General features: G+C 39.0%; 1 protein-coding gene across 1 annotated transcript in view; it reads left to right on the top strand.

Annotated features, from left to right (window-relative positions):
• TIGIT (T cell immunoreceptor with Ig and ITIM domains) overlaps positions 1–13,195 on the top strand; it is a 483,149-nt gene that overhangs the window by 468,852 nt on the left and 1,102 nt on the right. The window contains exon 5 of the mRNA XM_044072774.1: positions 12,947–13,195. This exon is cut by the window's right edge and continues 1,102 nt beyond it. Coding sequence (XP_043928709.1) covers positions 12,947–13,159 — 213 coding nt within the window. The 3' untranslated portion in view covers positions 13,160–13,195. The remainder of the gene's footprint in view (positions 1–12,946) is intronic.

The raw sequence follows: 13,195 nt of genomic DNA, 5'->3' as shown, positions 1-13,195 counted from the left end.
GGTTTGGAGACAAAGCCAGAGAGGCAAGATTACGTTGGTTTGGACATGTGCTGAGGAGGGATGCTGAGTATATTGGGAAAAAGATGCTAAGGATGAAGCTACCAGGTAACAGGAAAAGAGGAAGGCCTAAGATAAGGTTTTATGGATGTGGTGAGAGAGGACATGCAAGTGGTTGGTTTGACAGAGCAAGATGCAGAGGACAGGAAGAAATGGAAACAGATGATCCGCTGTGGCGACCCCTAACGGGAAAGCCGAAAGATGATGATGATTTAACTTAATAGTATCCATTGCATAAAACAGCCTTTTACATTTCCATTTTAAACACTTTTATATACATTTTTATATATATTTATATTTTTATGCATATATTTATCATATACATATTTATGACATTGTTATTCAGCATTTATTTTGTATTTATTAGGGGGTTGCGTGTTTGTGTGTGTGTTTCTGAAATCAAGTTATCACTTGAATGCATTTACTACCAGGACTACTAACATTGTGCTTGTATTACTTTAAATTAATTTGCTTCTTTAAATGTTTTATTGCTTATGTCACTTCCTGTTGTACTTGTGTATATAAGGAAGTTCCTACTTGTGATAAGTTATCTGATGAAGTCTAGATCTTCTAGACAAAAGCGCTTATCCTTGGTGAACAATTCATGTGTTTTTGTGGAGTGAATAAAGTGGATTTCGTTTACCACAACAGAGTCTTTCATCTATTTTTACTTGTGAGTGGGTCTAATCCAGCTACTTCACTTGGTTTCTTTATTTCTGGTTTGTATTGATATTTAACCACTGTCTAGTGCAGGTAAAGAGTTATTGTTTATATAATATTTATTTATATTGCCATACATTTCATATTTTTCTAAATATCTTGACAGCCAAGTAGCACAGACAAAACTGCTTAGCTTCATACGAAAGCTCTTGGAAGAACAAAATACTGCTGACAGTATGTGTATAACTTGAGTGATTTCTGAGATATTAGAAATTGTTGACAAAATATTACAAACTTAATAGTTACTATGTTTATTGCAACTTCTAAAATCCAATTTAAAATCTAGAATCAAAAGAACGCTACCACTATATAAACAGTTTATGCTGAAGACTTTGTCATTTACACTTCTTTAATAACCCCTATGGTTCCAGAAGTATGAATATTTATTTTAAATGTGAGGACATAATTTGATTCTATCAAAAAAGTAGGCCCCGCCCACTTGAAGCTACAGCGCAAACTTCCAGGGTCCTTTGGAGGGTATTAATTAAGAACTTCAAGCCAGTCAAGTTGCTGGTCCAAAAAGATAAGTGTTAGCTTCCCTAACATAAAATTAAGATCTCAAGGAGGGGCCTTAGATTTTCTTGGAACCTTCTTATGCAAAACACCTTTCAAAAGCATTTTGACATGAGAATGCATTAAAAGAGAAGGATCTGTTGGTAGAAATGTTGAAATAACCGATAAATGAACCTTGATGGAGGAGTAAGAAAGGATATAGGATAAAAACTCACATAAATATTATAAAAACATAGAACAACTAGCCCTGAATGAGTGCTGGTAATGTTTTTGGGGCTAATTAGAAAAAACTTTTCCATTTGCAAATATATGATTTTCTAGTAGTAGGCTTTCTTGCCTCCTTTAATATCTGCTACATGTCCTTAGTAAACAGGTGCCTAAAGAGAACTGAGACCCTATCATCCAGGCAGTCAACTAAAGTTGATTAGAGTTGGCATCTGTGAAACACCCCCAATTTTATGTGAGTTAATCCAGTCTTTGAAGAAGCTTATGGTAATTGCCCCTTGCCATTTCCAAAAGAAGGTAGAAGCACAGTTTCCTGGTCTAGAAGGGAGTCACTACAATGATCTTGGGGGATGTAGACAAGAGTGTATATACTGTGTGCTGTGTCTTTAAGAAGCTTATCAAAGACTGAGCATGCACATATAAATGCCAAGCATGTGCTATTCCTAGTGCCATTTTGAGAGTGCAGCCAGAGAGTGCAGTAGTTAGTTTGTATATAAGTTACTTAAGTTAAAGTCAGTAAACTTCTATTGTGATGTGTTTGTATAAAATAAAGCTGCTTGAACAAAACCCATGAAGAGTCTTCTATTGTGTCCAAAGTAGGAGAGTGACAGGGGATTCCTTCTGGATTTTCAGAAGTATCCAGGATATTAGTGGAAAGGGTTGAAAAGCATACAGAAATATTCTTGTCCAAGGAAAAGAAAAGGCATCTTTCTTGGCCTTCTTACATGGGGTCCTGGAACATAATCTTGCCAGTTGATTGTTCAGAGAGGAGACAAAGAGGTCTGCTTGAGGATCTCCCCACAGATGGATCAAATCTTGGAAGACCCCCCCCCGATCTAGTTTACATTTGTGAGGGTCTGCCTTGGTCTTATTCAAACTTGTATTCAAAACAGTTTTGCTTTGATGGAATGTAGGATGCCTGTAGAGTGAGATTGTGTTGTGAATCTATATACCAAGCTAACATAGCTAGTCTGCAAAGGAGATATGATCCGGTTCACCCTTATTTGCTGATGTACCACATTGCTATATTTTTGTCTGTAACTAATCCAGAGGTCTCTGGGACCAACACTGGTTCAGATAGTTAAGTGCCTTGAACAAGGCGGGAATCTCCTTGACATTTAAGTGCTTGTATCTGTCCTTGGTGTTCCACACCACCCACACTTATATCCCTCCTGAAATTGCTCCAGAAACAAAGTCCAAAGCTTATGTGGTGACTAACTGCTTTAGGGCAGGGAGGGAGATGGGAAGACCTAGATTTAAGGATATCTGTTGTCTCGACCAAAAGATTTATCTTCTGACAAACCTGAGCACTAGGATTTGAAAACATAAGGGGTGTTGATGCTGGTACCAAACAGATTTCAACCACTGTATCTCTCTCATGTGGAGTCATGCAAGGAGTAACATGAAAATCATAAAGGTCATGAGACCCAAAATCCTGAGGTATTCCCCTGTAGTGTCCAAAGTCTGAGTGGGAAACCTTAGAAATAGAGCTATATAAAAGTCTGTTTTTCTGTTTAATAAAGGATCTTAGAACTGAGGGGCCTGGTTGATAACCCAGGAGCCCAATCCTGTGTGCAGGAGTCAAGGAAGAGTTTTGAATGGTCTCTTGCAGTCCCAGCTTTTGTAAGAGATCTTTGACCTGACAGAGGAATTCTTGACACTTTAAAAAAGACACTGCAAAGATAAGCAAGTCTTCTAAATATAGAAAAATGTGGACACCCTGTAGCCTGCAATGATCTATAACTGGAGCTAGACACTTTGTGAACACTATTGGTGCAGTGGATAGTCCAAAGGGTAAGGCAGAGAACTGATAATGTGAGCCTGACAAACAAAACTTTAAAAAATGTCTGGATAAATGGGGTTGTGATGAAAAACATCTTTTAGGTCTAGTGTTGCCAGGAAACTTGAAAGATGAAGAAGAGATAACAGAATCTAAAGTGACATTTTTAATTTGGGCACTATCACAAACAGGTTTAGGAAAGAAAGATCCAGAAATGGTTTCCAAGAATATTCTTTCTTTGGTAGTAGGAACATTCTTGAATAAAATTCCTTCCCTACCTATGAAGAAGGAACTGATTCTATCACTCTTGGGGACAACATGTCATAAAGAATTGGTGGAAAAGTGAATATATGTACAGTACTAACACATATATGGGATTTGTTTTGGTGATGTTAGATGTGAAGAGTCTTTTTACAGTTATTCCCAATGATATAGGGCTAAGTTTTATATGTAAACTTAATGAAAGGTTAGCAGATATGGCTAAGGAAAGTATTGAATGTATATGTAGGTTGTTAAGTATTGTATTAGAGAACAATGTGTTTACATTTGAACAGAATTTCTATCTGCAGCGCTGGGGTGTAGCCATGGGCACACCCTGCAGTAATAGTTATGCAAATTTAGTCTTAGCTGAATGGGAAATGAAATATGTTTTAATTGAGGATAATCCATAGTTAACATATATAGGTTTATAGCAGAGATTTGTCGATGTGTTTTTGTTGTGGAAAGGAGATATACAAAGTTGGAAGTTTTGTCAGATATTTAGAAACAACTACATTTTTAAGGTTTACAACACATTATTCAGCAGGCTCTTTAGAATTTTTAGATATTTTACTACACGTGGATGGAGAAGAAGAAATATGTACTTTATTATATCATAAACCATGTTGGAAAAATGCTTTGTTACATAGTAGTATGCACTCCCACAATGTTTTTAAAAATGTAATGGATAATCAGCTTTTGAAAACTTCCAGACTTTGTGGCAAGGAAAGTGATTTTTTACAACAAATGGATACAACAGAAAGAAACTTGTTAGAATGTGGTTACAAACGTAATTAAGTTCAAATAGCTTCAGGAAAGGTTAAAACAGTGAGAGATGACATAGGTAGACCATGGAATTCAAGGAATGTTGGTAATAAGACTAGCAAGGAAGGAAGAGGTGTGTCTAAGGTTAGAATACCTCTTACCTTTAGTACTGATTCTAAATATATAAAACAAATAATACAAAGCAATTGGAAGTTATTATTATCTGATGACAAGTTCAAAAACATAGTGGGGGAGATACCTAGTTTTAGTTATAAGAAAAATTGTAATTTAAAGAGTCTACTATGTTATAGACCTGGACCAGGCAGTAGGTGAATTGTATAGTGCCAAGATAGGTACATTTCCATGTAATAGGTGTAGGACATGTAGGTATATCAGGACTGATAATGACTTTGAACATCCGGTTACAAAGAGAAAATATAAGTGTTTGCATTATGCATGTTGTTCTATAAAGAATATGATTTACATAGCAACTTGCACAAAATGTACTTCCTTCTATGTTGGTAAAACCAACAGAATGTTAAAGGAACATATCTTACAACATACAGGCAATGTACGTAGAAATGTTCAGACAAGTGCAATAGCGCAACGTATCAATGCGTTTACAAAACATAGTTTTAAGTTTATGGTCTTGGATATCTACAACCCCCTCTCTACAAGTTGCAGATATAAAAAATGCTATAGAATTTAAAGAGACACATTGGATAGCTGATTTGAGAGCTGATGTTCCACCAGGTTTGAATGGTTTTATACCTTTAAAACCAATTTTAAAGGCTAGGAAATGTTAATTAGATGACCGTTTTAATTGGTTGCATAATAATGTAATTGATTTCTTAAGTGTCTTTATATGCTGACTGATTTTATATTGCTGCACTGATCTGAAGAAGGAGGCATCTCCGAAAGCACTTATCTATTTTACTGTCCAATATTTTGAGTGCACAGGATAGTTAGATATTTTAGCTAAGATTTTACAGATATGTTATGTAAATATAAAGGGCTCAGGAAAGAAAAATCACCAAGAAATGAAAGAGACAGTTAGTGAGACATTATGAATAACGATGCCTAAAATACAGATTTATAACTATTATGATTTTGGAATGTCTGAAGATGGGTACTGAAAATAAACAGTAACATCATCAGTAGAAGCAATTAAAGGAACTGTTATACCATGAATTTTTGAAAAAGAAATGCAAACATTATGAGTTAAGCGAATAGAAAGGAGACGTATAGTTATTTTGAGATATCCTCTGGTTAGTCTGGCAATGCAGGTTTAGAAAAGGGATTCTGGTCATTTGGATAACAGCTACGGAAATTTAAAGGAAACACTTATTAGATGTAAGGGAACAAAGGAGTGAAAAAAAAACTTTTTGTGGGCCTGCATGCCACAGTGCCATCTCACTTAATTTGCTGAACAGCATGTAATCTAGATATTCTGTACCAGAAAACAGCAACAAGAACAACATTATCTTCATCGCTGGGTTTTCTGGACATTCATATGCACTAGGTAAGAAAAAAAAATGAAATAAGAGTACAGTATCTGTAGTGAGACCCTGCATAAAAAGGAAATAATAAATGATCCCCTGTTCAATTAATTTTTTGGATGTGGGCATATATAGACTCAGAACTCAGATAGATAGAATAGAATGAGAAAGAGAACTGGTAGGCTGTCACAAAACCAAATTATCTTCAAATGATCTGCCATTCATAAAGGTAAAAATGTAACAAAGTAAACTTTGAAATCTCTTTAGGCATAACTGAAGGATTAGTCCATTATGAAAACTGAGATAAGGCTGACTTATCACAAGAGCTTGTAGCTGAGATAATTTTCTCACTGATGTCAGAGCAATGAGTCACACTGTCTTCAAAGTTAAGAACTTCAATCTGCCTGAGGAGCTGGTTCAAACAGAAAAAGTACAAGTTTCACTGGAACCAAATTAAGATCCAAAGAACAATACACATGGCTTCCAAGTGAACAGATATGAAGAACTCCTTGCAAAAATTGAGGCTGACTGAAAGGAGGGGTCTAAGAGCACTCAAGCAGAGATGGCCAAGAGATGAATCTTAAAAGAAGAATATGAAAGGCCAGATGATAATAACTCACACAACTAATAAAGAACCAGAGGCATCTGAACCTTAAAAGGGTCCTCCTGGTTCTTAGCTTGGTGCCAGCTAGAAAGTATCTTCCAGTTATTCATATATGATTTTCTAGCAACACATTTCTTTGCCCCCTTTAATACCTGCTGTACATCTTCAGAAAACAAGTGTTTAAAAATAATTAACACTTGATCATCCAGGCAGTCAGATAGACAAGTTTCATGCTGCAGTGCTTCAACAACCCCTGTATTGGGTGAGTAAGTCCATTCTTTGCCTGGCTGGCCTTTGGTCAACTGGCCATTTTCAAAAGATGGGATGACCACTACTGCCTAGGCAAAAGGAAGTCACCACTATTTTTAGGTAGTCCTGGATCTTTAGAAGAGCCCTGTATATCAGTAGAAATGGTGGAAATGCACCGAGGTACATTCCAGTCCATGGGAATGAGAAAGCGTCTATTGTCCAGGCCTGTTTGAGAGAAACATGGAGCAGAATTTCATTAACTTTCTGTTTTGAAAGGAGGCAAGCAGATTTATTTGTGGTGTTTCCCATAGTTGGGTGATTTCCTAGAAGATCCCCAGATGTACTTTCCATCCATAGGGGATTGCCTTGGTCCTGCCCAGCTTGTATGCTATAATGTTTTGCTCTGATGGAATGTAAAAAAAATGAAGAGTGACACTGAGCTGAGTTGCTACACCCCAGGACATCAAGACAGAGTCTCCTTGCTCCTTTATCTGTTTAAAACTTTCATTTAAAGGCTCACTGCTGCTTTTATGCTGTTATAAACATTTCTGCAGTTTTTTTTTCTACCTACGTAGTGTGGGTAGTTGTAGCATTGATCATATTCAAGCTTGTGTTTTGGGCCTAGTTGTTTGTTTGTAGAGGCTGTGTGTCTGAGCACATGTTCCAGGCAGTTTAGCCAAAGCCATTCTTAAATTTCAGTGAGAGGGAAGTGTTTATGGTCATTGGCTGATTGGGGTTACCTGGACTACAGCTTGGAGTAAGCACCTCATTGGTTCTTTCAAGCTTTTTTTAAAGCTGTTTCAGGTTTCAACTTTCTGTTACTTAAGAAGTTAACTTGTGAGTGTTTCTGCCATTTCACACTGAGCTAATCGGAGGAAGGGCACTGAGCACACTGATCTGTGATATATAACATTAAGTATCCTATTATTTGCTTATTTTTATGAGTTATTTATAGCACTTTTATTGTCTGCTGCATACTTTTCTAGCTAGTTTCACTCTGTGTGAGGTATTAACTGGAAATTTCCTACATTTGTTAAGCATCTATTTGGGTTTGTTTGTTCTGATTTTTCTTTCCCACCCTGCCTCCCTAGTGGTATCCTGTTCTTATACTTGGCGGCTTTGCAGTTGCCTACCTCTACTGTAAATTTGATCTGGGACACTCCTCCCAGTCTAGTGTCATTATCTCATTCTACCTAATACAGAGAGAACATTTGAGAAGGCCAACCCACTTAGTTTTTTAACCTCGAATTATCTTCTGCTCCTCCTTTCTCCCTTTCTACTTTACAAAAAAAAATTCTAAGCTTGTTTCCTGCCTTTCCTGTAAGTAATAATTTCTAAGCTTGTTCCATGCCTTTCCTGTAAGTAGTCTAGTCCAGGTACAGATTTGCTGTATCCAGGACTGTTTGTAAGTTTCTGAGCCCCCAAACCTTTCTGTGTTGGAGGGAAGCCTTCTAGCTTATCAGTCAGAGTGGTAAGCACTAGGCAACTTATCTAAGGAAAAAAAAAACACTTTATGTATCACTACTTAGCTATGGTTAAACTATTCCTTGTGCCATAAAGTCTGTTCTTTGAATTTTCCCTTAGAACTAGCCAGTTTTTTAGTTTTAGCACTTGTTCAGAACTTGTTGTAAGCACTAAATAAGCTACAATTTACTACAGCACTCAACTTTCCTCACTTGTCTAGAGGAAAACAGTTTTTAGTACTAAATAAATAAGCACCTATCCAGGCATGTCTAAGGGTCAGCTCCCAGTGTTTTCTCCTGTCTACCTGATGAATCTGGGCATCTTGGGGCAATGCAGCAATTGCCTCATATACACAGACAACCCTCTCCTCCTATCACCCGACACTACAAACCTGTGAGAGATGCACTTATATAGCCAAACTGGAAGCAAAGCTCTCTTCACCCAAGACTGGACTAAACACTTAGGAGAAGGTAAACACTTGCACCACACCACACTCATCACATAATCCCTCAAAACCTACACCACCAAAACACACACATAGAAACACAAAACACACACCTACATTCACGGAGGTTCTCAATAAAAATCTGTCCAAGCAACAGGGACCTCAAAAGCAGAAATACAAGCAACCTCCATCCCTCCAACACAACTCAAATGACACATAGCCCACAAACTCGGTGTGCCACTCAACCACAACCCATAAGTCATAACAACATACCCAGCATTCTAGTTATAGGTGACTCTAGAGTCAGGCATTCTGATGGTCCACTCACCAGGCTAAACAAGGAGAAAGTTGCTGTCAGCTGCTTATCAGGTGCCAGGATCCACCACATAATGCATGCACTCAGGTCACTCCACAACAAGTACAAATATGACTCTGTCATTGTCTATGTTGGTGTGAATGACCTGAGATGTACCTCCCTGGACTACATGAAAACAGACATGAATGAGCTGCCAAATCTTGTAGCCTAGGCAGGTATGACCCTAGCCCTGAGTAGCATCCTACCATCACCCAGAATGATACCTCAGTACAAGGACAAAATGATTGACTTCGACAATTGGCTAAGCTTCGGGTGTCATTCTAAGGGGATCCAGTATCTGTCTGCCTGGGATGACATGATCGACATACCATGATGCTTTGCCAGAGATGGCCTGCACCTGTCGCCCTTGGGGTTCCGGATACTGGCTAACGCTCTTGCCACCCCTATAGTGCCTTTTTTAGGCAAGGTTCAAATGACAAATTCACCACCATAACAGGTACAAGCAAGCAAAATCTGAGGGGAATGCTACTCAATGCTAGCAGTCTAAACCTCAAAATGCACTCACTCGAGGCATTCCTTAAAATGGAGAACATCAACATCTATGCAGTGAGAGAGAACTGGTTCAAGGCTCCAGAGAGCACCACTGCATTACCAGGCTATAATTCATACCACACCTTTTGGCCACTTAACCTGGACTGAAACACTAAAGGCGGAGGTGTGTCCATATTCATTAAGGATATCCACATCTCCAGGCTAGTTGCTCAGCATAATGCAGCTGAGATTATCCAAGTGCAACTAACTTTGGGCAAGACCACAATCCAAATTGTAGCTTGCTACAGATCCCCCACCATGCCCTAGGATTCCTATTCATCATTTCTTGATACACTGGAAAATATTAGGGAACAACCTAACACCCTAATGATGCGTGATTTCGGATACACCACCATTAACTGGAAAAACTACTCATGTACCAACTCTTTTGCTCAACGTTTTCTGGAATTCATAAATTTCAATGCCTTGGATCAACTTATCCACACCACCACCAGGGGCAGCAATATCCTAGACCTGGTCATTACCAACATGGGCAACCAGTGTTCCACACCAGAGGTCAATTCCTCATTGGTCAGATCCAACCACAAGCTAATCACCCTAGATGTCCACAACCTGCCCCACCACCCATTAGGGAAACCACAGTAAGAAATTTCTCCAAAGCCAACTTCACGCTTCTTAAGACAGAAGTGGCAAACTTTACGACATCCATGCAGACTGACAATAGTGGTATGACTGCTGAATCTTACACAGATGCACTTTATAAGTACTTACACGAGTGCATGGATCATGCAATCCCTAACAGGACCAAGATGCTATCCTCCAAAAAAAGGAAGCCAATCTGGTGGTCCTTTGCCATAAACAAACTCTACAACAAAAGAGAGAAACTGTTGCAAAAAAGAGTAAAATCCCATGATTGGAGGAGCTTCCTGGTCAGCCTCAGTAAGAGGCTGAGGTCCCTCATAAAATCCTCCAAAGCTAGTTATGAAAACAAAATTGCCACTGATTCTAAAGACAACCACAAATCATTCTATAGCTATGTCAAGAATCTAAATGGCAACACTCAGATCTGCTCTGAGTTACAGCACAATGGAACTAAATATACAGAACCAACTCATATTGCCAACATCCTGGCAGATAGGTTCAGTACTAACTTTACCCCCTCTCACCCCCTAAAGGGCCCATCAATATACTGGAAGAATGCAAAGTTCCTGTAATCACGGCTGCACAGGTAAACACCACACTCGCCAAAGTCAAGAACACAGCATCCATGGGACCTGACAATATCCCAGGCTGTGTTCTACACAAACTACAGAATGAACTGACACCCCAACTAAGTATCATATTCAATCATAGTCTCACCTCAGGTTTTGCACCCACTGAATGGTACATAGCGATGGTTATCCCACTCCACAAAGGGAGAGCCACCATGGACCCCAGGAACTACCACCCCATTAGCCTGATGAGCCTGGTCTGCAAGGCTATGGAATGTATCATCATGGAACCTATAAACAATGACATTGGTAATCTCGAAACTCTGGACCCCACCCAGTTCAAGTTTGTAAAAGGCAGATCATGTCTCCTAAACCTGATAGACTTCTTTGAAGTAGTCACCAAAGCCGTAGATGAGGGTAAGGTGGTTCACACAGCCTATCTAGATCTCGCCAAGGCTTTCGACACCATCCCCTAGTCTGGAATTATAGAGAAACTCACTAAACTAGGTATAAATCCCTATCACAAGATGGGTTGCCAACTGGTTCACTGACAGAACCCACACTGTGAAAGTAGCAGACTCCAAATCCGACCAGACCAGTGACAAGTGGAGTACCACAGGGTTCAGTCCTGGGTCCTCTCCTGTTTGGTATCTACTTCTCTGAAATACAGGCTAACACAGAAGGCCTTTGGCTAATGAAGTTCGCAAATGACTGCAAACTAAGGGCCATAATCAAAACTCCTAATGATGTGGACATCCTACAAAAGGATGTCACTGAGACAGATGTCTGGTGTCAAAGCCATGGCCTCAAGCTCAATGCCAAAAAGTGCATTATCATCCCTTTTGGTAAAAACTCTGTATCCATGAACTACCACATAGGCGGTAGTCTACTTAACACCAAAAGTGTGATAAGAGACCTTGGGACATAGGAGGACAGTAGTCTCTCCTTTGATAATGACATTGCCACAGTGTCAGGAAATCCTTCTATGTGACACACCTCATCACAAAAGGTTTGTCATCCAGGAAAAAAGAGGTCATTGTTCCCCTCTACTCATCACTCATTAGACCCATTATAGAATATAGCACCCCTTTTGGTATGTACCTCACAAGACATCTACAACTACTGGAAAGGCCACAGAAATACCTCACAAGACATCTACAACTACTGGAAAGGCCACAGAAATACCTCACAATGAGGATTATTGGCCTCAAACAGATGCCCTACGCAGACCATCTCAAAAAACTCCAGCTTTACTCTGTCGCATAAAGCCTACTCAGATGCGATCTCTGCCTAACATACAAACCTATGTCAAACCCAGAGCTGTTGGACATGCTCCACTTAAATCCCAATCCCTCTAAGCTACATGCTCTAGGGACCTAAACTATGTCAGCACAATAAACAGGGCATGCTGGAGGGATAGATTCCTGTCGCAGAGACTTCCAATAATCTGGGACAAACTACCTATCTATATCAAATAAAACTCCTCATTAGCACTCTTCAAGAAATATCTTGATGATTGGATGGGAGATAGGAAATTCACCACGGGGATCATTTCTGTGGCTCTGCTTGACAGGGACACAGGAAGATAATTTTTTTGGGTGCCGAAAGCCAGGGTACCTTTTTGGATAGGCTTATATAGGCCCTGGGGTCAATAGCCTAGTACCTACCTATGAACCTATAAACCTATGAACAAGTCTGCAAATGGGGATAAGATCTAGTACCCCTGTTGTTTGTTTATATACTACATCATCACTATGGTATTGTTTGTGATAACTTACAAAAGTCCTGGAGATCAGAGATGATTTAAGGCTTTTTGAGCATTGATAACAGCTAACATCTCTTAGATCTATATATTCTTTTTCTGTCCTGTTTGTTCCACACACCTTACTCCTTCACCCATTTTGATACAGCCCACCAACCACAGTGTAGTAACACCCAAGCAATAATATGTATCAGAATGTCAGCCTTTGAAGAATTATTACAATGATTAGACTCATTTTAAGGGAGCCAACTCTGATTCTGAACTGAAACAAAACTACTTCCTAATGAGTGCTAGCTAAGATTTTGACTTAGAACACTTGTATAATCAATACATTTTCTTATATTACATTTAAGATTTGGACTACATTAAGAAAAAAAGGAAAGGATAGACTTAAACTGGGCATATATGCATCACATTGGTTAATGTATTTTTACTTTTTATTCAGATGTATATTTTCTCTAAGCTCAACAACCACCAAAAATGAGCAACAAAAATATTAAATTAGCATTACTGTTTTTATTTGCAGAAGCAAAGGCGGGAGAGCATGCCAGATAATATTTCCAATGTGACAAGAACACAAAGAAACCTGCAGGGAACCAGCCTTCTAGTACCAAGCCAAAGCCAAACAAACAGACTTGTGACAGGTGTACAGAATCCATCTCAATCACAAGACAATGAAGAGGACCAACATCATGAATATTTCAATGTCATGTCCTACAAGGACTGCCACTTAGCTTAATACATGCGTGTGTGTGTGTGTACGTGCGTGTGTCTG

The sequence above is a fragment of the Protopterus annectens genome, chromosome 5.part1, assembly GCF_019279795.1.
Source record: "Protopterus annectens isolate FY-2018-M chromosome 5.part1, PAN1.0, whole genome shotgun sequence".
In the NCBI taxonomy this organism is placed as follows: domain Eukaryota; kingdom Metazoa; phylum Chordata; order Ceratodontiformes; family Protopteridae; genus Protopterus; species Protopterus annectens.
The sequence above is the reverse complement of the archived record's forward strand: the minus strand, read 5'-3'. Positions and strand labels throughout refer to the sequence as shown.